The sequence below is a fragment of the Schistocerca gregaria genome, chromosome 2 (genome assembly GCF_023897955.1).
Source record: "Schistocerca gregaria isolate iqSchGreg1 chromosome 2, iqSchGreg1.2, whole genome shotgun sequence".
Classification (NCBI taxonomy): Eukaryota; Metazoa; Arthropoda; class Insecta; order Orthoptera; family Acrididae; genus Schistocerca; species Schistocerca gregaria.
In genome coordinates, this window is record NC_064921.1 from 759,272,118 (window position 1) to 759,297,439 (window position 25,322).

The 25,322-nt window shown below is 45.7% G+C and overlaps 1 protein-coding gene across 1 annotated transcript in view; it reads left to right on the top strand.

Moving 5' to 3' along the window:
• LOC126334968 (sialin) overlaps window positions 1-25,322 on the top strand; it is a 375,208-nt gene that overhangs the window by 267,956 nt on the left and 81,930 nt on the right. Inside the window, exons 4-5 of the mRNA XM_049997753.1 lie at window positions 17,650-17,843; window positions 22,293-22,550. Coding sequence (XP_049853710.1) covers window positions 17,650-17,843; window positions 22,293-22,550 — 452 coding nt within the window. The remainder of the gene's footprint in view (window positions 1-17,649; window positions 17,844-22,292; window positions 22,551-25,322) is intronic.

Below are 25,322 nucleotides of genomic sequence, written 5' to 3' on the forward strand. Positions count from 1 at the left end.
CGAAGATGTTGGAGGTAGCGTGAATCTTCCATCATTATATCGTTTGACAGCAATTGGATTTTCTCTACATACACAAGACAGTGGGTGATCGAACATTGTTGCGAGTGTGTTATTTAAAATGGCAAATGTCAGTTACCAATTCGGTTTAAACGTATGTTGCCCACTTCACAGTCTACGCATTATTATTTGTTCAATAGGACTTAAATCTTATTTTTCTTTCTACTGGCTTACTGAACAAAATCCTGACTGGTGACGAGCCATGAGTTTCCTACGCTAACTCGGGAAGAAAAGAGCAGTCAGTGATGTGGAGTCATAGCTTTCCACTCAACAACTAAACAAACAAACAGACAAAAAGAAAATGAACTCCGAACTCTGTGAGCCATAAATGTTACGGCTACAGATTTTTTTTAAGCCAAAGGAATCTTGTTTGTCGATTTTATGAAACGTTAAAGGCAATGAGTACTCAAGGCTACTGTGACATTGAGAAAACTGAGAAGAACCATTCAAAAAAACTGGCCAGGTGCGAGATATATTCGCGCTCTGAGGATACCGAACGAGCTTAGTCATGTATGTAGACAGTTCATCCGTTCTGGAAATCAAGAATATCGACTATTTTTGTCTGTTATCGACGATGATACTGACAAGATATCGGTTCCATGGATTCCAAGGCCTTCAAGACTGAAGTCGCATAACAAATGACAAAAGAAATATTTTTCGTGTGATATGGTTACAGATTACCAATTTAGACTCTTTTCCTTTACCTGTAATGTAAATCCTTTCTTCTTATCAAATTTCGTGATGCTGCGCTAACGGGAAGTACCCTATATGTTTGACAAGTGAGTTTACGGATATGAAAATATGTGATACAAATAGCCGTATCTTTTGATTGCATTGACTTAGAAGCTAACGTTTATTGTACCACAAGGGACCATGGTCCTTAGTATGTGGCAGAATTTTCAACATGATACCCTTCCATCAGAAAGAGGCCAAACAGACGGACGCACAGACAGTTTTTCGTGTGATATACACTACTGACCATTAAAATTGCTTCACCACGAAAATGACATGGTACAACGCGAAATTTAACCCACAGGAATAAGATGCTGTAATATGGTAATGATTAGCTTTTTAGAGCATTCACAAAAGGTTGGCGCCGGTGGCGACACCTACAACGTGCTGACATGAGCAAAGTTTCCAACCGATTTCTCATACACAAACAGCAGTTGACCGGCGTTGCCTGGTGAAACGTTGTTGTGATGCCTCGCTTAAGGAGGAGAAATGCGTACCATCACGTTACCGACTTTGATAAAGGCCCGATTGTAGCCTATCGCTATTGCGGTTTATCGTATCGCGACGTTACTGCTCTCGTTGGTCGAGGTCCTGTGACTGTTAGCAGACTATGGAATCGGTGGGTTCAAGATGGTAATACGGAACGCCGTGTTGGGTCCCAACGGCCTCGTATCACCAGCAGTCGAGATGACAGGCATCTTATCCGCATGGCTGTAAAGGATCGTGCAGCCACGTCTCGATCTCTGAGTCAACAGATGGGGACGTTTGCAAGACAACAACCATCTGTACGAACAGTTCGACAACGTTTGCAGCAGCAAGGACTATCAGCTCGATGACCATGGCTGTGGTTACCATTGACGCTGCATGACAGACAGGAGCGCCTGCGATGGGGTACTCAACGACTAACCTGGGTGCACGAATGGCAAAATGTCATTTTTTCGGATGAATCCAGGTTCTGTTTAGAACATCATGATGGTCGCATCCGTGTTTGGCGACATCGCGGTGAACGCACATTGGAAGCGTGTATTCGCCATCGCCATACTGGCGTATCACCCGGCGTGATGGTATGGGGTGCCATTGGTTACAAGTCTCGGTCACCTCTTCTTCCCATTGACGGCACTTTGAAAAGTGGTCGTTACATTCCAGATGTGTTCCGACCCGTGGCTCTACCCTTCATTCGATCCCTGCGAAACCCTACATTTCAGCAGGATAATGCACGAGCGCATGTTGCGGATACAGAAAATGTTCGATTGCTGCCCTGGCCAGCACATTCTCCAGATCTCTCACCAATTGAAAACGTCTGGTCAATGGTGACCGAGCAACTGGCTCGTCACAATACGCCAGTCACTACTGTTGATGAACTGTAGTATCGTGTTGAAGCTGCATGGGCAGCTGTACCTGTACACGCCATCCAAGCTCAGTTTGACTCAATGCCTAGGCGCATCAAGGCCGTTATCACGGCCAGAGGTGGTTGTTGTGGGTACTGATTTCTCAGGATCTATGCACCCAAATTGCGTGAAAATGTAATCACATGTCAGTTCTAGTATAATATATTTGTCCAATGAATACCCGTTTATCATCTGCATTTGTTCTTGGTGTAGCAATTTTAATGGCCAGTAGTATAATTATATGATATAATTACAGATCGACAATTTTCGTATTTTTTTTCCTTTGGTCGAATGTGAAATCTTGCTCCTTGGCAAATTTCATGCTTTTCGACGTTGGAAGCATCCTACAAGTTTTGATGAGTGAGTTTGCGAGTATCAAAACATGTGACGCAAATGACTGTATCTTTGCATTTTCGTTACTCGTTTACGTTGCCAATGGACCGTAGACCTTGATACGTCTATCCGTTCCTGAGAAAAACTGCTTTGAACAGTCGGACTGCCGGACAGGCAGACAGAGAACAAAGTTATCTTATAATGGTTCCTTTTTTATCGATTGCGGTACGGAACCCCAAAAAGTGACATAGTGTCTCTATTGCCGGTGCCCTATTGTTGCAGGACAGTGTTCGGCCCCACTATGGCCAGCATGCACAAAAATGTGGTGTCAGTTCAAATTGTACTTTTTGAATATCTACCTTACAGCCCAGACGTAAGGTTATTCCCATACGAAAACGTTGCGTGGCCTCCCACGCTTTGACTTCGACGAAGAACTCCAGGATGCTGTTACGGGTTGGCTACAAAATGAGGCGGCAGAGTTTTATATGTAGAGAATTTATCAACTCGTTAAGAGGGATGGTAAATGTCATTATGCAGAAAAGTAATTAAAAGTTGTTGATTTAAGAGATTTGTAATAAAACTGCTTTAACTGTTCCATTATTTTATTTATAGTCTTCCGGCGAGTACTTGCCGCATATCCCTCGCAATGGTAATAAGTGTGCACTTGCTTGTTGACTCCTCGTTGCAGTGTGATATGAGAGAACGAGTCTTGTTGCTTAAGCTCTTTGTGAGTGCCACACGGGCGCTACCAACGAGAACCGGTGAGACAGGCGGGTCCTGAAGAGAAGTGTGCTACCGTGGTCCTCTAATCTGGCACAGCAGCTGGTGTGCACCTTTGTAAGCTCTCCACGCCCCCACAGGCCGGCAGAAGGCCGCACCAAAATAACGAGGGAGGCGCCCCGGCCTCAAGACTTGACGTCACGCTACCGTCGGAATGGGCGCAGCGCATAAGCACAGAGGCTGACGAGCTACAGCACGGAGACCGTAATTTATCTCACTAATTTGATACTTGGGCGCCAAACGCAGAGCGTGTGGACGGAGTGTTGCTGTGAATAAAACACGAATCGCAAAGGCCATAATTCAGCGCCGACATCCAGTAATATGGTGGACAAAATATAAGTGTACCGAGTTTCTGACCAGATCTATGATTGGATTCAGGACTTCCTGACAGCTGGGACTCAACACGCCATTATTAACTAGACGTAATCGACAGGTGTAAAGGTAATTTCGGGAGTACGCCGAGGGAGATTTGTGGGACCGTCCCAATTTACACTACATACTTCCTGACATGAAAAGTGAAACATCAATAAGCGGAAGAGGAAACGAAATGAAACTTCTCGGGTTGAGAGCATATGTCATTTGAATAATTTTAAAATCGTGTCAAATTTACAAATAACTTGGCAGTAAGAGCCTTCTTGTCAGGATGTCGTTGTACCATCTCGCTGGCCACAAGAGAATGCCATCATCGCGCAGTCAGTTCATATAGACGCACCCCATGCGTGGACGAACATTAGCGTGGTCAAACATGGCACCACGATACCGTCGCAATAGAGGTTAACACATGAGGACGCAGGATGCCCATGACGTGCCATAGTGCCGTCCGAGTTCTCTCAATCACTACCGGCCGTGACCTGAAGGCATACCCAATGGCCAACACACCGTAACGCCAGGAGTAACAGCACCGTGGCTCTCCAAAACATTGGAAGAATGGGACCTCTCCCCAGGTAGCCACAATACTCGCGTCATCGTTGAACATAGTGCGTCGCCATTCATCAGTAGTCCATACTTCCCGGTCACCACACCACTACAAACGTAGACGGTGAGTAGCGGAATTAACAGTACTCTACGCAAGGGGTGGTAATCCCTAGTCGGACTTCTGCTAGTTATCACTATACATATGGTCGCGTTTACGACATAGACGCTACCAGACCAGGTAACAACATTAAACACGAATAACATTAATGCACTCTGAGTGTCATTCTACCAGTAAGAGTTAAGTTCAACTCTAATCATTTACATAGCTACCACTTGTATATACTTGTAGAATGGTAAATTCACATCTGACCATTTTTTCTGGCTGCTTCTTTTTTTTCGGGCATTGTGTGTAAATCAGTCTACTGGATAACGTCGGACGCTCCATGAGGCTGTTCACAAAAAATGCTGTTGTCTATTGGAAGTTTGCAACGCCAGAAGACCGTAGCGAGATGCAGGATGATCTGAGGACGATCGTATCGTCAATTGGAGCAGGAACTACCTGTTGACGCTGAACTTAAATAAATGTAGCTTCTTTCGCATAAACAAGTGAAGAGAACTATTCGTGTTCGATTCTGCTATTGACAGTAAATAACTGGAAACATGAACGGCCTTAAAATACCTACGTGTAACCGTCTTACGAGACATAAGGCAGCGCGGGATTAGCCGAGCGGTCGCAGGCGCTGCAGTCATGGACTGTGCGGCTGGTCCCGGCGGATGTTCGAGTCCTCCCTCGGGCATGGGTGTATCTGTGTTTGTCCTTTAGAAAATTTAGATTGAGTAGTGTGTAAGCTTAGGGACTGATGACCTTAGCAGTTAAGTCCCATAAGATTTCACACACATTTTTGAGACGTAAGGTGGAATATTTCCACTGCACAATAGCAATAGTAATGTTACCAAAGACAGTGCCACTAAATCGGAGTTACTAAATACGGTATTCCTAAATTCGTTCACCAAAGAACAGGAAGTAAAAGTTCCAAAATTCTAGTCAAGAAAAGCTGCCAACTCGAGTAACTTAGAAGCAAACATCCTCGGGGTAGCGAAGCACCTTAAGTCAATTGATGAAGACAAGCTATCTGATACAGTTTCTGTCTAATTAAATTCCTTTCCGAGTGTGCTGATACAATACTTCCATACTTGTTACTCATGTACAACCCTCCGCTCGACGAGAGACAGTGCATAAGGACTGGAAAGTCCCACAAGTCACACCAATACTCAAAAAGCGAAATAGGAGTAATCCGCTGAATTACAGACCTATGCAACTAATGTCGATTTGCAGCAGATTATTTCGAGAAAAATGATTTACTGACAGAATTGAAAGACGGATTCAGGAACTGTCGTTCTCGTGAAACGCAAATAGCTCTTTATTCACGCAAAATAACGAGTGCTGTCCACAGGTGACATAAAATTGATTCCACATTTCTAGATTTTTCAGAAGGCTTTCGATACCGTTCCTCTCAAGCAGCTTCTGATCAAACTGCGTACCTGTGGAGTATCGTCTCGGTTGTGCGACTGGATTTGTGAGTTCCCGTCAAAAAGCTGACAGTTCATAGTAAGATAGTCGTCGAGTAAAACAGAAGTGGTATCTGGCATTCCTCAAGGAAGTGTTATAGGCCCTCTGCTGTTCCTGATCTACATAAACGGTTTAGGAAACGATCTGAGCACCCCTCTTAGATTTTTGCACATGACTGTCACCGTTCTTAAAGTTAGCAGGAGATCAAACCCAATTACAAAAATACTTACACACAGTTGCAATTGACTGTAAATAATGAAAAATGTCGAGTCATCCACATAAGTCGTAAAAAGAATCCACTAAATGTCGGTTACACGGTAAATCACATAGATCTAAAGGCGGTCAATACAGTTAAATACTAAAAGATTAAAATTACGAATAACTCAAATAGGAACGATCACTTAGATAATATGGAGAAAGCTAACCAAAGGCTGCGCTTTGTTGGTAGAATGCAGAGGACCTACTAAAGATACTGTCCTCGCTACGTTTGTTCTCTGTAGAGTACTATTGTGTATTATGGGATCCCCATCATATAGGATTGACGTAAGACATCGAAAAAAATTCAAAGAGGGTCAGCCCGTTTTGTATTATCGCGAAAAAGGGGAGTGTAACGTGTATTATACGTGAGTTGGTGTGACAATCATGAACACACAAGCGGTTTTCGTTGAGGCAGAATCTTTTCAAGAAATCGACCGCCAGTTTTCTCCTCCAAACGCGAAAATACTTTCGTGGCGCACACCTACATAGAGACAAATGATTATTGTAATTAAATAAGAGAGATCAACGCCCGCACGGAAAGTTTTTGTTTTTGCCGCACGCTTTTCGAGAATGAGAAGTTGGAGGGAAATTGGTTGGATGAAACCGCTGACAAACACTCAAGTGTGGTCAAGTTTGTTGACATTGTAAGTCAGGAGATGCTCGATCTGATCTAATTTTTTTTTTATTTGTGTTAGGGATTGAAAACCCGTGAAGTCAAGATCGCACATGAAAGCTTTATTAGTGCTCATTACTAGTTTTGGCTAACAATCTAGTCATCTTCGTACCATAAAACATCGTTGATTAGTGTTCGCGCCATTACGGCTTCACACATCGTTAAATTGTTTCTTAAAATGACAACATCCATACATGACATACTTAAAAACAGTTTTTCATCGTTCGTGCCCAGTGTAATTGACGAAGTTCATAAAACAAAAGCATTATGCCGTTACAACTCAATAACTGATACAATCAGTATTTACAATATTCCGTAACAAAATTCAAATTGCTCTGAGTACTGTGGGACTTAACGTCTGAGGTCATCAGTCTTCTAGAACTTAGAAGTACTTAAACCTAACTAACCTAGGGACATCGCACACATCCATGCCCGATTCAGGATTCGAGCCTACGACCGTAGTGGTCGCGCGGTTCCAAGCTTTAGCGCCTAGAACCGTTCGGCCACAGCGGCCGGCTATTCCGTAACATATAGAAATATACTGGGTGATCAAAAAGTCAGTATAAATTTGAAAACTGAATAAATCACGGAACAATGTAAATAGAGAGGTACAAATTGACACACATGCTTGGAATGACATGGGGTTTTATTAGGACCAAAAAATACAAAAGTTCAAAAAATGTCCGACAGATGGCACTTTATTTGATCAAAATAGCAATAATTAGCGTAACAAAGTAAGACAAAGCAAAGATGATGTTCTTTACAGGAAATGCTCAATATGTCCACCATCATTCCTCAACAATAGCTGTAGTCTAAGAATAATGTTGTGAACAGCACTGTAAAGCATGTCCGGACTTATGGTGAGGCGTTGGCGTCGGATCTTGTCTTTCAGCATCCCTAGAGATGTCTGTTGGTCACGATACACTTGAGACTTCAGGTAACCCCAAAGCCAATAATCGCACCCACTGAGGTCTGGGGACCTGGGAGGCCAAGCATGACGAAAGTGGCGGCTGAGCACACGATCATCACCAAACGACGAGCGCAAGAGATCTTTCACACGTCTAGCAATATGGGGTGGAGCGCCTGGTTCTAATAAAACCCCATGTCATTCCAAGCATGTGTGTCAATTTTTACCTCTCTCTCTCTCTACATTATTCCGTGGTTTATTAAGTTTTCAAATTTATACTGACTTTTTGATCACCCGGTATGTATATATGTTGCTGTCTTCAGGCAGGTATGTAGCTGCTCAAGGGATGTTGTCAGTAATACTGATTGGACTAGATGCCTTACAACCGCTTTAGACGTATGTTCAATGGAAAACAGGTCTGGCACTTAAATTAGCCGCAGTATCTGACGAAGATGAGAGCGCGTTGGAGAAGTGACACGTGTGAGCGTGAGTCTTACGCTGCCGGAAGAGAACATGACAATGCCAGACCATACACGAGCGCTGTTTCACTGTCAACAATCATCCTCCATACGTTGCCGTCTTGGCCCCCTGCGACATTCATCTCCAAAACAGTGATGAAGTGGTGCAAGCAAAGGTGAGCTTGTGGCTCCGGCAACAAAACCGAACGTTCACAGTGACGGTATCAACAAATAGGTCTTTCGATGGGAGAAATGCGTTCTTCGCCGGGGTGACTATGTTGACAGATAAATACTCATGAAGAATAATGATGTAGGATGTTAATAAGGTTTGTTTTGCACTGAAGCGCCTGAGACACTGGTATAGGCATGCATATTCAGATACAGATGTATGTGAACAGGCAGAATAAGGCGCTGCCGTCGGTAACGCCTATACAAGACAAGTGTCTGGCGAACGTTATCAAGATTTAAGTGAGTTTGAACATGATATTATTCTCGGCGCAAGAGCGATGGGACACAGCATCTCAGAGGTAACGATGGAGTGGAGATTTTCCCGTACGACCATTTCACGAATGTACCGTGAATATCAGGAGTCCGATAAAACATCAAATCTCCGACATCGCTGCCGCCGAAAATAGAGCCTACAAGAGAGGGACCAACGACGACCTTCCACAAACTGCTGCAGGTATCAATACTGGACCATCAACAAGAGTCAGCGTGCGAATCATTCAACTAAACATCATCGATATGAGCTTTCGGAGCCCTAGGCCCCCTCGTGTACCTTTGATGACTGTACGACACAACACTTTACGCCTCGTCTAGGCCCGTCATCACCGACATTGGACTGTTGACGACTGGAAACATGTTGCCTGGTTGGACGATTCTCATTTCAAATTGTATTAAGCAGATGGACGTGTGCGGGTATGGGGACAACGTCATGAATCCATGGACCCTGCATGTCAGCAGGAGACTATTCAAGCTGGCAAAGGCTCTGTAATAGTGGGGGGCACGTGCAGTTTGAGTGATATGGGACCCCTGATACGTCTAGATACGACTCTAGCAGGTCACACGTACGTAAGCATCCTGTTTGATCACCTGCACCCATTTATGTCCATTGTGCATTCCGACGGACTTGGGCAATTCCAGCGGGACAATGCGACGCCCCACACGTCCAGAATTGTTACAGAGTGGTTCCAGGAACACTCTTCTGAGTTTAAACACTTCCGCTGGTCACCAAACTCCCCAGACGTTAACATTATGGAACATATCGGCGATGTCTTGCAGCGTGCTGTTCAGAAGAGATCTCCATCCACTCGTACTCCAACAGATTTACGCCCAGCCCTGCAAGATTCATGGTGTCAGTTCCCTCCAGCACTAGTTACGACATTAGTCTAGTCCATGCCACGTCGTGTTGCAGCACTTCTGCATGCTCGCGGGGGCCCTCCACGATTTTAGGCAGGTGTACCAGTTTTTTCGGCTCTTCAGTGTATTTAAAAAGCTTTAAGAGTGTTCACATAAAAAATTCGGAGGCATTACTTCTCAGCATGCACTCCTAGTATACGTCAGGAGAAAGCTTCGTGTAACGAAACCCATAAAACATATAACCTATTTCCAATAAGTGTAGCATTTAAACAACTTTAAATGTTAATCATAAAATAAATCTTATAAAAATTTTCAAAAGCGCACATGGTCCTATGATCGCATATTTACAGCTTACCAGTGTCATCTTTCCAAAACATTAAATTAAATGTTCTCAAGCTCATCCCAGACACGGTCTCACTTTGCAACTCTTTCGAGATCTTTTCTCGTTATTTTATGTGTATCGCAACAACCTTAATGCGAGAGAAAAGTTTATATATTACTTGTTCCAGCAGATTTCGTCTTTATTCTGTCCCCATACAATATTGTAATGGAGATAAAGCCTGGGCTCTTGACAGCCCTTGTTTGCTGCAGCCAATCCATCATTCTCGAATGGCAAGATTCTCTTGCCTCGTCACCTCACAACCAGAATATAGATGGGCTTCAGCATAGTAAAATAACACGTCCTACAGCCAAACGATAATCTTTATTAATAACCGTTGTTCATATTGCGGGAAGTTAATACATAAACCATTGTTATAACTCAGTTCGGTCATGGTAGTTAACTGAATGTGAACGACAGTTCATCACATATTGATGCAAAAACCGTATTCATGGAATCAAAAATGAAATTAGCTTGATTAGTTAGCAAATTAGTGTGAATAATCGATGATGGGTAATTACAGATCGACGAAACTTCAATCATTGCATGGTACCCCTTTTTTAAAGTTTCCTCCAACTTCTTCGCTTTGTCTATACATACTTCAATTTCGATAAATTGTGGGAAAGCGATGACCTATACACACATCTTGGAATGCCTAGAGCAATTTCTTCTTGCCACTGTATGATATCATATCTGGAAGAATACATTGTTGCCGGCCGCTGTGGCCAAGCGGTTATAGGAGCTTCAGTCCGGAACCATGCTGCTGCTACGATCGCAGGTTCGAATCCTGCCTCGGACATGGATGTGTGTGACGTCCTTAGGTTAGATAGGTTTAAGTAGTTCTAAAGTCTAGGCCACTGGTGGCATCAGATGTTAAGTGCCATAGTGCTTAGAGTCATTTGAACCATTTAAATACATTGTTGCAGGAAAACTGACCTGTCGTCCTTAAGGGTTGAATGGGGGTGTGTAATGGATGACATGTAAAACTAATCGGAAATTTAGTATATTAGTGTCGATTATCTAGTCTTCAGGGCTTCTGAGCTGGTTGACGACAACCCCAGTACATTATAACCCCACAGGGGCTGTGGCAGTAGGAAAGGATTGCTCTGGAACATTTCGAACAGTTTCAGCCAAACTTGAATACATACGACTTGCTAACTGGGTAAAAGGTAGAGTGACTAGAGCATCCTGAGTGCTGTGCTCCTAGGATGGATGGATGTGTAGGGGAGGGGAAAAAGTGGCATGGAAGCGTAACTCCGGAACACATGGGGAAATGTTTTCTAAACTCTATACGACACAGAAAAATACTATAGATGTATGAAGCAGTCTTTCGCCAGTACCGATCAGTGTACGCATCAAAGAAGCAATGTCAGAAATAGAGGATTCATGGTGAAAGGATATCAATGATAAGATTCGCTGATGACATTGCAATCTTCAGTGAAAGTGAGGAGCAATTGCAGGAGCTGTTGAAAGTAATGAACAGTGTAATGAGTACAGAACGTTAATTCAAAGTAAACCGAAGAGAGGCGAAAGAAATTGGGAGAAGCATAAATGAGATAACTACAAACTACAACACAATCTGTGTCGCCTCGCCACCAAGAGCTGTTGCAGGACGATTGATTCACGGATCCAGTTATATGGTTCCTTCCATGTATAGCGATTTTACCACTATGACGAGTGGGGCCTGAAGATGGCATCAATGTAATGCCGAAACTGGTAGCACATAGAGGTTCATAAAATAAAATAAACTTCTACAAATCATGCGGCTGTTGGTATACTATTGCCTCAAAAAGTTCATGCCAGCCGTCGTCCCACGATCCATAAAGGATCAACGAAGATTTGCCTTTTGGTTCTGCGCTGGCCTCGAGGAAAGCCAAGTCTTAATACATCATAATGGATCCTAGTCTACTATCACCATGAAGCCCAGTGGTTTTGTGGTACTTGCTTTATTCCCCTTTTTGGCTACAAAACCCTATGTTTCAACATAATCTGCGAACAATGGGACGACCTTGCTCCACCTTATTCGGAGGACCTGTATGGCCGCATGGTATCGCTCTACTGGTCGACGTCGGAGCCATCTTCTTGCTGCAATAATAACCTCACCATAATCCGCGTACTGCTTCCCGTGGAGTGCGTCCTTCATTGGGCCAAGTAGTAGGGAGATGCAAGATCCTGACGGTAGGGTGGATGAGAAAGAACAGTCCCATGAGGCTTTGTGAGATCCTCTCTGCTACACAATCTTGTTTGAATCCTTGCGTTGTCATTAAGGACAAGTCCGTTTTGTGGAGACGAACACACTGAAGTCGTTTCGATTTTGTTAGGGTGTGTACGGCCGGGCGACACTCGGGAAATCGAAGAGGTCTGTGCGACCTTGTTGGGATGATGACAGGCGCCTAGCTCAACGACTCATCGTACTTTAGTTGACTGCCGTGTCTCCGCAGACATTCTGCAAGCGCCTATGAGTATCTTCAATGCTCTGGCTTACCGCCAAAAGAAACTCAATGACACACCTGTGTCTGGATCGCACCTTCGTTACAGACACCATTTTGAAGACTACGCATAGCGCCGCCACCTATCAGAACTTCATGAAAGTGTAGGGGCTCATGAAACTGTAGGGGCTCAAGCAGGAATATTCGACGATGTCCCACAGCAAATTCCTCATTTTTTCAACCGAAATTGACCCATGAAAGGTGTGCTGCATTACGTACTGAATGGCACTCACATAATCCTCGAGCCATCTTAGGAAATGTTGGTGAACGCTGCTTCTGGTACCGCTATCTTCTTCTTAGTAGCGTTGATCCAGTCTAGTGCGGGAAAGCTGTTCTCAAGATTTGTCAAATTTATTTTTTTAACTTTACGTCCGGATGCCCTTCCTGTCTCGTAGTCCCTCAGTCGTCAGTTACTGGGGAGAGGGTAGTCGCGTGCACCACCTGTCTGCGAATCGTGTAAACTCTGTCTTTTGTGCCATCGCATTGTAACAATTTGTGTATCGCATTTTCTGAGGCGGAAATTGGGGGCCAGCTCAGAGTTTACGTGAAAGAGTGAGGAAAACAAAAACCACACTCAGGTTGGCCGATGCACCAGTCTCTGTTGTAATTCCAAATCACTGCGCGGATTCGATCCGGGTCTTCTTCGCTTCCCCGTCTCTCAAGCAAGCGCGCTACGTGTTACAATTTACCACCAGCTCTTTTGGCACCACCATCAATTGCCTTCCTTTCCTGTTCCATTCGTGAATTGTGCAAGAGAAGAGAGACTGTCGGCATGCCAGCATATACGGACGAATCTCTCTGATTTTGCCGCTGTTGTAATTTGAAGGGCTGTAAGTGGGAGGAGGTAATATGTTGTTCGACTCTTCTTCCATGCAATCTTTAGAAATTTTAACAGCAAACGTCTCCTCGACGAACACCACCCCTCTCGTAGAGTGTGCCCCTGGACATCGTTGAGCATCTCCATAACACTCTCATGCTTAATCTACTAGACTAACCCATAGCGAACCGAATCGCTCTTCGTTGGTTCTTCTCTCTCTCTCTCTCTCTCTCTCTCTCTCTCTCTCTCCCTCTCTCTATCTCTCTGTCTTGCTCTCATCTATTGATCACACCCGCTAATGATATCGGACTGCCGTGCGATATTGAAGATACTGTCGATCATGGATTTTTATAAGTCACTGTCCGGACGAATTACGCTTTATTAGAACTATTCCAGTGAATCTCAATCTAGTATCTGCTTCTTTTGCTATGACCAGTTGTATGTGAACATGCCATTTTTGATCGCTCCAGACTGTTAATTCTAGGTATTGTATACTTATTATTATTTTTACTGACTTGAGACTCAATTATTTATTTCCATAAGTTTCAGTCAGCATCTTGAACAGCCATAGATCCCCGTCGAGGAACCGCGTCGTAAGCGACCTTCAGCTCGCTCTAGTTAGTAGGCGCCGTACCCTCCGTTCCCGGCTGGCTGCTGCTGTGGCGGTTCGCGGCCCGCGATGGCGATACAGTGAAGCCGCGGCAGTGAGTGAAGGCGGCGCGTGTGTTGGATTAACATCGCCATCGATCCGTCTGGTTGACTGCGTGACGAGCTAAAATGCTGGGATACTTACAGAGCGAAATAGTAGCTGATAGTTACGCAACGTCTCTTGTCATGATCACATAGATCTTGCTATTACGAGGTTGTCAGCAGTCTCACTCTGCCATGCTTCCTTAACGAGTTTGTTATAGTGCAGGACTAGTCCGTAAAAGCTCTTGGCAGGCGTTGTTGCATTATCAGTAGCTTCTTTTTTTTTATCATGTAACGAAGGTAACGACATCTCGCCTAGGTGCTCTGCTAACGTCCCCTGATTGGCTCGGGCGATCGTGAAATTTTATTCTTCACGCCCACCTCGTGTTGACGCCGCCGCAATGTGAATGAGGTGACTTCGCTCTTGGACTGTCTGCTGCCTTTTACAAGGCTGTCAAGCAGCAGATTTATGGCCAATAGTGTAGTAGAGTAGTTATGACTCTTCCCGGTCATTTACGAGAAGTAATTCACATTTATTTACGTTGTTGATCAACTGGCAGTCCCTGCACCAACCGTAGATGCCCTGCATATTTTCCTTCATTTTTTTACACGCTGCCTCACAAAAATAGTTAAATACTCAGAAGACATAGCTGGATGTCAACGTAACTTCGTTCATATTCACGCCATCGGCGGATATGCAATGATTAGTGTTGCAGTTCTGTTTAACAGTATAGAATGTAAATCATAACGCACTAATGTTGTTCCTGTTTAGTGTTTTTACCAAGACTGGTAGGATACAAAAGAGACGTGAACAGTGCCAGTGCGTCATTGTGAGTCTCCATCTAGACGGCTGGTAGAATCGTGCAAAAAAATGGTCAAATGGCTCTGAGCACTATGGGACTCAACTGCTGTGGTCATCAGTCCCCTAGAACTTAGAACTACTTAAACCTAACTAACCTAAGGACATCACACACATCCATGCCCGAGGCAGGATTCGAACCTGCGACCGTAGCAGTCTCACGGTTCCGGACTGCGCCCCTAGAACCGCGAGACCACCGCGGCCGGCAGAATCATGCAGACTCTAGATTTATGGGGGATTCGGATGTGAGCAGTGGCCCGATATTGGATTGCATTGGAACGTGAGAGCAGGGATACTCGTCTTCAAAGTTCAGATCAAACACATCTGACCATCACAGGGGAGGATCGTCGTACTGTGCACTAAGTACATCGTAATATCTTCAAGTAGGTGCCTGCCGTCCGAGAGCAAATAATGGAATCGCTGTAACATTCTGTATCATCCCATAGCATTGGTCAGAGGCTAGCGACAGCCGGACTAGAGAAATACTGCCCTCTACGTAGACTGCCGTTAACACCAAAACACATGCGGATGCATTTGGATTGGTGGGCAATCAGGAAGCATCGACCGATGATGAATGGCGTCTTCTTCTGTTCAGGGAAGAATCGCGACTCTGCACTACCCTATAGAACCATCGTCGGCGAGTATGACGGCAATTTGGGCTGATGCCACAGTCTTCCAATGTTTTGGAAAGTCACAGCAGTGTTACTTCTGGCGCCAGGAAGTGAGGAGCCTTCGGGTATGACAGCAGGTCACGGCTGGCAGTGATTGAGCGAACTCTGAAGACATAACGGTTCGTCACGCACATCTTGCGTTCTCATGTGTTACCTCTCACGCGACAGTATCGTGGTGCCATTTTTGAATAGGACAATTCTCGTCCACACATCGCACTTTGCGATATGAACTGTCTCCGAGGTATTGAGATCTTGCTGTGGTTAACATGATGTCTAGTTCTGTTCCCGACTGAACAAGTGTTGAACCTGCTCCACTCCATGCCAGTGCTGCTACAATCCAGGATATCAAGGACCAGCTACAACAGTAATTGTCAATATCAATAAATTCTTGAACAGCCGTGTAACTGATATATTATTTTATTTTGATGACAACCAATTTCGGCATTCCGTTATGCCATCTTCAGGGCCCATATGAATCTCACAAAATAAGCGAAAATGCCATACAGCACCATGTATACCCAGATTTCGTCCATTCAGACCGTTTCACAAGTGCTTCATTCGAAGGCTTGGCAGCAACCAGGTCTTCCAATGAAGACTTGGCTGTTGAAGAATTTCATTGATACTGACAATTCCTTAACCAGCTGATGTCCCCTGTCCATGATGGACCAACAGAGATGGAGTTACAACAGCTGCGTACCAGTTAGCCTCGAATTATATGGGTTGTATTCCCAATGCTACCATGCAGACAAGTAGGGGCTCATACTGCGTAGTTCTTGGTACATTTAACTCGATTTGTAATGACTGAAATAACCTCACATACCACCTCAACCCGTGAAGTTTCATTTCGTTTCTTCTTCACCTTCTGGGTTTTTTAGTATTTTTTCCAGTCAATGTAGCTTTGGCGTTGGAACGGTATCATCCTCGAAAAGCTTCACGTCATATGTTATTCACCACATTATTTATATGGAGTGAACAGTAACGACTCTATAGCTCCCACTTGCAGTGTTATACTAGTTTGGCATCTAGTTATTACACCTCTTTAAGCTCGACGAGTTTAGTTCTCTGCTAGGAAGCCCTAAATCAAACCACAAATTTAACAAGAAATCAATTTTGTTCGGTACTCGACAGTGCGTAACTCTGCCGAATCCCATTCAGAAGTTGAGGAATTCTCATACAGCGCGGAAAAACCGAATGCCAAATCTTTCCGAGCGAGCTCTGAGTTCCCTTATTTTATTATGATGTTCGCTTCTCTCTATGTAGGTTGACGTCAACAATATATTTTCGCATTCGGAGGAGAAAATTGGTACTGGAATATCGTAAGAAAATTCTGCTGCAACGAGAAAATCCCTTTGCTTTAATAATGTCCACCCCAAATCATGAATAATCTAAGTGACTCTCTCTCGCCTATTTCGCGATAATACAAAACGTCCTGCCCTTCAGTGAACTTTCTCGATGTACTCCGTTTATCCTATCTGGTTAGGATCCCACATCGCGCAGCAGTGTTCTAAAAGACGACGGACAAGCGTAGTGAAGGCAATCTCTTTAGATCTGTTACATTTTCTAAGTATCCTGCCAATGAAACGTAGTCTTTGATTAGCCTTCCCCACAACATTTTCTATGTGTTCCTTCCAATTTTTGTTCGTAATTGTAGTTCCTATATACTGTAGTTAATTGAATTGAATTTACGGCGTTTAGATTTCACTGATTTATCGTGTGACGGACGTTTAACGGAATCCTTTTAGCACTCATCTGGATAACCACATATTTTCGTTATTTAGGGTCAATTGTCAGTTTTTGAACCACACAGTTATCTTTTATAAATTGCTTTGCAATTTGTTTTGAACTTCTGATGAACCGGCTGTGGTGGCCGAGCGGTTCTAGGCGCTTCAGTCCGGAACCGCACGACTGCTACGGTCGCAGGTTCGAATCCTGCCTCGTGCATGGATGTGTGTGATGTCATTAGGTTAGTTAGGTTTAAGTAGTCCTAAGTTCTAGGGGACTGATGACGTCAGATGTTAAGTCCGAAAGTGCTCAGAGCCATTTGAACCATTTTTCTCTTCTGATGACTTTACTAGTCAGTAAACGACAGCATCATCTGCAAACAACCTAAGACGGTTGCTCAGATTGTCTCCTAAATCGTTTATATAGATCAGGAACAGCAAAGGGCATACCTTGGGGAGTGCTAGACATCACATTCCTGCCTATAAAAGAGATTTATTTTCACCAAAACTGTCACAACAAGCGAGTATAAATTATGTTGCACAGCTGTACAACAGGTCGACGTCCGCTGACCCTTCTTCGCTTCTTTCCGCAGGCTGCCTGTCATGCCGGCAGGTGCTCAACATCATGGTGATCCTGGGCTTCATGTTCAACTACATGCTGCGAGTCAACCTGACGATCGCCATCGTGGCCATGGTGCTGCCCACCAACCACTCGCAGGCCGCAGCCGACAACGCCACGCTCGCCGCCTCGCCGTCTACCGCCCTGGATAACGCCACTCTGGCTGAGGTACGCATCTCACCTCTGCCGCACTCTCTTCCCCAGTGTGTTGTCGTAGGTGGCAGTATCAAATTTAAAAGTTGCCAATTCGGTAATCATCAAGTTATTAGTTAATCTGTAGCATCATTTCTCCGTTGTATACTGAAGAGCCAAAGAAAAGCTGGTACATCTGCCTAATGTCGTGTAGCGTCCCAACGAGTACGCAGAAGTACTGCAACATGATCTGCCATGCACTCGACTAATGTCTGGAGTAGTACTGCAGGGCTGTCCGTAAATACACACGACGGGGTGAAGATCTCTTCTGAACAGCACATTGCAAGGCATCCCAGATATGCTCAATAATGTTCATGTCTGGGGTGTTTGGTGGTCATCGGAAGTGTTTAAACTCAGAAGAGTGTTCCCTTGGCCACTTTGTAGCAATTCCGGACGTCTAGGGTGTCGCAGTGTCCTGCTGGAATTGCCCAGATCCGTCGGAATCCACGATGGACATGAATGGATGCTAGTGATCAGACAGGATGCTTACGTACGTGTCACTTGTCAGAGTCGTATCCATAAGTATAAGAGGTCGCATATCACTTCAACGGCACTCGCCCCATACCATTACAGAGTCTCCACCAGTTCGAATAGTCCCCTGCTGATATGCAGGGTCCATGAATTCATGAGATTGTCTCCATACCCGTACATGTCCATCCGCTCGATACAATTTGAAACGAGACTCTTCCGACCAGACAACATGCTTCCAGCCATCAACAGTCCACTGTCAGTGTTGACGGATCCAGGCGAAGCGTAAAGCTTTGTGTCGTGCAGTCATAAGGGTACACGAGTGGGCCTTCGGTTCCTAAACCCCATATCGATGTTTCGTTGAATGGTTCGAACGTTGACACTTGTTGATGGCCCAGCACTAAAATCTGTAGCAATCTGCGTAAGGGTTGCGCTTCTGTCACGCTGAACGATTCTCGTCAATCGTCGTTGGCCCCGATCTTGCAGGATCTTTTGAGGCCGCAGCGATGTCGGAGATTTGATGTTTTACTGGATTCCTTATATTCACGGTACACTCGTGAAATGGTCATACGGGAAAATCCCCACTTCATCGCTGCCTCGGAAATGCTGTGTGCCACCGTTCAAACTCACTTAAACTGCCAGTAACTGATTTAAGAACTGCACCAGACACATGTTGTCTTATATAGGAGTTGCCGACCGCAGTGCAGTATTCTGCCTGCTTACATATCTGTGTATTTGAATGTGCATGCCTATACCACTTTCTTTGGCGTTTCAGTGCATATTTTCGTTATTCTAATTTTTCCTGGCCTTTATCCCTTACCTTCGCAGGATCGACATGTCAACTGAAATGCCCAAAGTCAGCCCGCTCTCGAAACGGATTTTTTATGCCCCCATCTGTCTTGTATTATCCCATGTGGAAGTGTAAGAACGTTTTCTAAATATTTGTGAATCCTTAAACTGGGGCGGTACGTGCGTACTAGCCCCGTACTCGCCTAGTTGAATGTGGGAAACCGCATAAAAACCACACCCAGCCTGACCGGCACGCTGGCCTGGTCGTTAATCCCCAGGACGGATTCGACTGAAGAGTCAGCGTACCTCCCCGAATCCCAAAAACGGCATGCATACCGGCGCGCCTACCCAGAGTTATAAATACACTACGCAATAGAATTAAGGAATTGCTTTTTCGAAACTCCGTAACTCTTCTACTGAGACGCGTAACTTTGAACTTTGTGTCAATGGACCTACAACCTTACTCCGTAATGGTGCAGAAGAGTGACGCCCTGCGACGTCAGCCTCAGGTTCCACGACACTTCAGATAGCAAGTTGCCGACACAAGTGAAGAAAATACCAGAGCTCAAAAGCTCATGTGACGTTTAAAGTGAGTTACTGATGACACATTGGCACCATATTTCACCAGAATATTCCACAAGGCGCCACAGTGTACGTTTCACATGATGAGAAGGTCCTCGCACCCCATCTCACCCACATTTCACCCGTTAGTTTCACGACTCTGCAATGAAGTTTAGAACAGAGACGCCCAGAGTTGAAATCACAAAGTTTTCTTACGAATGATCTAGGAAAACCTTTCAGATGCTCTCAAGAATCTACACGAAAACGCCAAGAGGGTGGCATAAGAGGCGTCAATGAAACCACCCCTTACCTTCGGGCGTTGATCCCACTCACATTTCGCGCTGTAAAACGACAGCTCTCAGTGTAACGAGCAACACGATGACGTTCTTAACAACCCTTGACGCTGCTGACACCCCCGGACTTTTCAACCACTTTCAAGTACTCTCACCGGCCGGTGTGACCGAGCGTATCTAGACGCTTCAGTCTGGAACCGCGCGGCTGCTACGGTCGCAGGTTCGAATTATGGTAATAACGTCACCATAGTTTACATTTCTTCACTTACTGCAAGCACGTCGGAAATGCACAAATGCCACAATAATGCCTTGCCTGCATGTCGGTACTTTACAGGGTGGTCCATTGATAGTGACTGGGCCAAATATCTCACGAAATAAGCTTCAAATGGAAAAAAACTACAAAGAACGAAACTTGTCTAGCTTGAAGAGGGAAACCAGACGGCACTATGATTGACCCACTAGATGACGCTGCCATGGGTGAAACGGACGTCAACTGCGTTTTTTTTAAATAGGGACACCCATTGTTTGTTACATATTCCTGCAGTACCTAAAGAAATATGAATGTTTTAGATGGACCACTTTTTTCGCTTTGTGATAGATGGCGCTGTAATGGATACAAACGTCTAAGTACGAGGTATCACGTAACATTCCGTCAGTGCGCACGGTATTTGCTTCGTGATACATTACCAGTGTTAAAATGACCGGTTACCAATTGCGGGAAAGGTCGATATTGTGTTGATGTGTGGCTATTGTAATCAAAATGCCCAACGGGCGTGTGCCATGTATGGTGCTCGATATCCTGGACGACAACACCCAAGTGTCCGGACCGTTCGCCGGATAGTTACGTTATTTAAGGAAGCAGGAAGTGTTGAGCCACATGTGAATTGTCAACCACGACCTGCAACAAATGATGATGCCCAGGTAGGTTACGGTCGCAGGTTCGAATCCTGCCTCGGACATGGATGTGTGTGATGTCCTTAGGTTAGTTAGGTTTAAGTAGTTATAAGTTCTAGGGGACTGATGACCTCAGATGTTAAGTCCCGTAGTGCTTGGAGCCGTCTGAACCATTTGTACCAACTATTCTCTAAGGATATTGTTGGGCTACATCCCCACTGAATGTGATCGTATCCCTTTGGAGTTCAGTGCAGTCGCAATCTTTGCAGTCGTGTACAGGCTGGAATCACTATGGATCGTTCAAATTCATCTGAGGAAATCTGTATGTGATCTGAAGCAGGGTGCTTATTCACTCTTAGCCCCCTGTTTCACGCCCTCCTGTAGCATAATCACGATTGGATGCTACATTGACACAAGAATGAATACAGCGACAAAGGGTCTGCTCGGCGGCACCCACACACATTTATTTACAAAGAAAACCTGCGAAACAATCGTAGAAAATGGTTCAAATGGCTCTGAGCAGTATGGGACTCAACTGCTGTGGTCATCAGTCCCCTAGAACTTAGAACTACTTAAACCTAACTAACCTAAAGACATCACACACATCCATGCCTGAGGCAGGATTCGAATCTGCGACCGTAGCAGTCGCACGGTTCCGGACTGCGCGCCTAGAACGACGAGACCACCGCGGCCGGCAAACAATCGTAGATCCCCGCACGCACGCAATCAGTTGATCCCAGTGGCGGCTGTGCGTTCCCCGGTAACTGACGGCGGCTCAGCGTCGACAGTTGCATCCGTTTCCTTAAGCCTAGTTTACACGACGACATTGGGTTGCGCGTCTCATTGATTGGGACGAGTTGCACGCAAATGGTTTCATATTTGACTACCGACACGGCGAAACCAGTATACATTTCAGTTTCGTCGTTTTGTGGGTTCCGGCGTCGCCTCTGAAATGAAAGCTTTGGCAGCTGCACGTCGCACGAGTTGTGATGGAGTTAAAGCTTGTTTGCGTGGAATCGCTGCATAAGAAAAAAAAATAAGAAACCTGTTTCGATTCGTGACTGGATGAAGAAAAGACGTCAGTCTGGTTGCTCAGCAACTAGTCTATATTCAAACTCGCTGAGCTCTCCTGACCGACCCATTCTGCTTGTACTACTCCCTGCTCCCTTTTATACGGGTAGGTCCGCCTCACATCTCATACAGTGATTAATTCATCTTTACATAGCGGTGTCTGGATTGTTTTGGGCAGATAATTTACGTACTAGTGAACTTAAATTTCAATAAAGTTATTATTTACGAGTGTGAGTGGCAGTGGACAGAAAGTTGCTATTATGAGTTTACAGCCAGCTCTCGCTTTGCTCGCTTTGAGGCTCGTTGCAGAATGCAGCTACCTTCCCTCCATGAGCAGGCGTTGTTCCAGGCGGCGGCGGAGGGCGGCGTGGAGCAGACGCGCTACGACTGGGACGAGTACTGGCAGAACATGATCATCGGCTGCTTCTTCTGGGGCTACGTGTGCACCGAGTTCCCCGGCGGCCGGCTGGCCGAGCTGATCGGCGGCCGGCGCGTCTTCGGCACCTCCATGCTGGTCGGCTCCGTGCTCACGCTGCTGACGCCGCTGTCCGCGCGCCTCGGCATCGCCGTCGTCATCCTGCTGCGCGTCGTGCTGGGGCTCTCGCTGGTCAGCAGCACACTCCCGCCCTCCTGATCGCGGCTACGCTTCACCGACTCTCCTTCCTCAACAGTCTCCTACTCTCCCAAATCTTATCCTTCCTACTCACCCTCCTGTGCGCCATGCTGGTAATAACCTGTCTTCGACAACGCTGCCCAAAATCGTGGGTCCAACAGAAATTTAACCAAAAGGGGGCACGATTTAAAAATTGCCATCATTTTTTGTACCGAGTGTTTAAATCCTGTAACAAGCTTCAATGGTTGTTGTTGTTGTGGTCTCCAGTCCTGAGACTGGTTTGATGCAGCTCTCCATGCTACTCTATCCTGTTCAAGCTTCTTCCTCTCCCAGTAACTACTGCAACCTACATCCTTCTGAATCTGCTTACTGTATTTCATCTCTTGGGATCCCTCTACGATCCCCCCCCCCCCACTCCCCCCATCACCCCAACCCCCCACGCTGCCCTCCAATACTAAATTGGTTATCTCTTGATGCCTCAGAACATGTTCTACCAACCGATCCCTTCTTCTATTCAAGCTGTGCCACAAGCTTCTATTCTCCTATTCAGTACCTTTTCATTACTTATGTGATCCACCCAACTTATCTTCATCATTCTTCTGTAGCACCACATTTCGAAAGCTTCTATTCTCTTCTTGTCCAAACTATTTATTGTCCATGTTTCACTTCCATACATGGCTACACTCCATACAAATACTTTCAAAAACGACTTCCTGACACTTACATCTATACTCGATGTTAACAAATTTCTCTTCTTCAGAAACCCTTTCCTTACAATTGCCAGTCTACATTTTATATCCTCTCTACTTTCACCATCATCAGTTACTTTGCTTCCCAAATGGCAAAACTCCTTTACTACTTTAAGTGTCTCATTTCCTAATCTAATTCTCTCAGCATCACCCGACTTAATTCGACTACATTCCATTATCCTCGTTTTACTTTTGTTGATGTTCATATTACACTCCTGGAAATTGAAATAAGAACACCGTGAATTCATTGTCCCAGGAAGGGGAAACTTTATTGACACATTCCTGGGGTCAGATACATCACATGATCACACTGACAGAACCACAGGCACATAGACACAGGCAACAGAGCATGCACAATGTCGGCACTAGTACAGTGTATATCCACCTTTCGCAGCAATGCAGGCTGCTATTCTCCCATGGAGACGATCGTAGAGACGCTGGATGTAGTCCTGTGGAACGGCTTGCCATGCCATTTCCACCTGGCGCCTCAGCTGGACCAGCGTTCGTGCTGGACGTGCAGACCGCGTGACACGACGCTTCATCCAGTCCCAAACATGCTCAATGGGGGACAGATCCGGAGATCTTGCTGGCCAGGGTAGTTGACTTACACCTTCTAGAGCACGTTGGGTGGCACGGGATACATGCAGACGTGCATTGTCCTGTTGGAACAGCAAGTTCCCTTGCCGGTCTAAGAATGGTAGAACGATGGGTTCGATGACGGTTTGGATGTACCGTTCACTATTCAGTGTCCCCTCGACGACCACCAGAGGTGTACGGCCAGTGTAGGAGATCGCTCCCCACACCATGATGCCGGGTGTTGGCCCTGTGTGCCTCGGTCGTATGCAGTCCTGATTGTGGCGCTCACCTGCACGGCGCCAAAAACGCATACGACCATCATTGGCACCAAGGCAGAAGCGACTCTCATCGCTGAAGACGACACGTCTCCATTCGTCCCTCCATTCACGCCTGTCGCGACACCACTGGAGGCGGGCTGCACGATGTTGGGGCGTGAGCGGAAGACGGCCTAACGGTGTGCGGGACCATAGCCCAGCTTCATGGAGACAGTTGCGAATGGTCCTCGCCGATACCCCAGGAGCAACAGTGTCCCTAATTTGCTGGGAAGTGGCGGTGCGGTCCCCTACGGCACTGCGTAGGATCCTACGGTCTTGGCGTGCATCTGTGCGTCGCTGCGGTCCGGTCCCAGGTCGACGAGCACGTGCACCTTCCGCCGACCACTGGCGACAACATCGATGTACTGTGGAGACCTCACGCCCCACGTGTTGAGCAATTCGGCGGTACGTCCACCCGGCCTCCCGCATGCCCACTATACGCCCTCGCTCAAAGTCCGTCAACTGCACATACGGTTGACGTCCCCGCTGTCGCGGCATGCTACCAGTGTTAAAGACTGCGATGGAGCTCCGTATGCCACGGCAAACTGGCTGACACTGACGGCGGCGGTGCACAAATGCTGCGCAGCTAGCGCCATTCGACGGCCAACACCGCGGTTCCTGGTGTGTCCGCTTTGCCGTGCGTGTGATAATTGCTTGTACAGCCCTCTCGCAGTGTCCGGAGCAAGTATGGTGGGTCTGACACACCGGTGTCAATGTGTTCTTTTTTCCATTTCCAGGAGTGTATATCCTCCTTCATGACACTGTCCATTCCGCTCAACTCCTCTTTCAAGTCCTTTGCTGTCTCTGACAGAATTACAATGTCATCGGCGAACCTCAAAGTTTTTATTTCTTCTCCATGGATTTTAATACCTACTCCAAATTTTTCTTTTGTGTCCTTTACTGCTTCCTCAATATACAGATTGAATAACATCGGAGAGAGGCTACAACCCTGTCTCACTCCCTTCCCAACCACTGCTTCCCTTTCATGCCCCTCGACTCTTATAACTGCCATCTGGTTTATGCACAAATTGTAAATAGCCTTTCGCTCCCTGTATTTTGCACCTGCCACCTTTAGAATTTGAAAGAGAGTATTCCAGTCAACATTCTCAAATGCTTTCTCTAAGTCT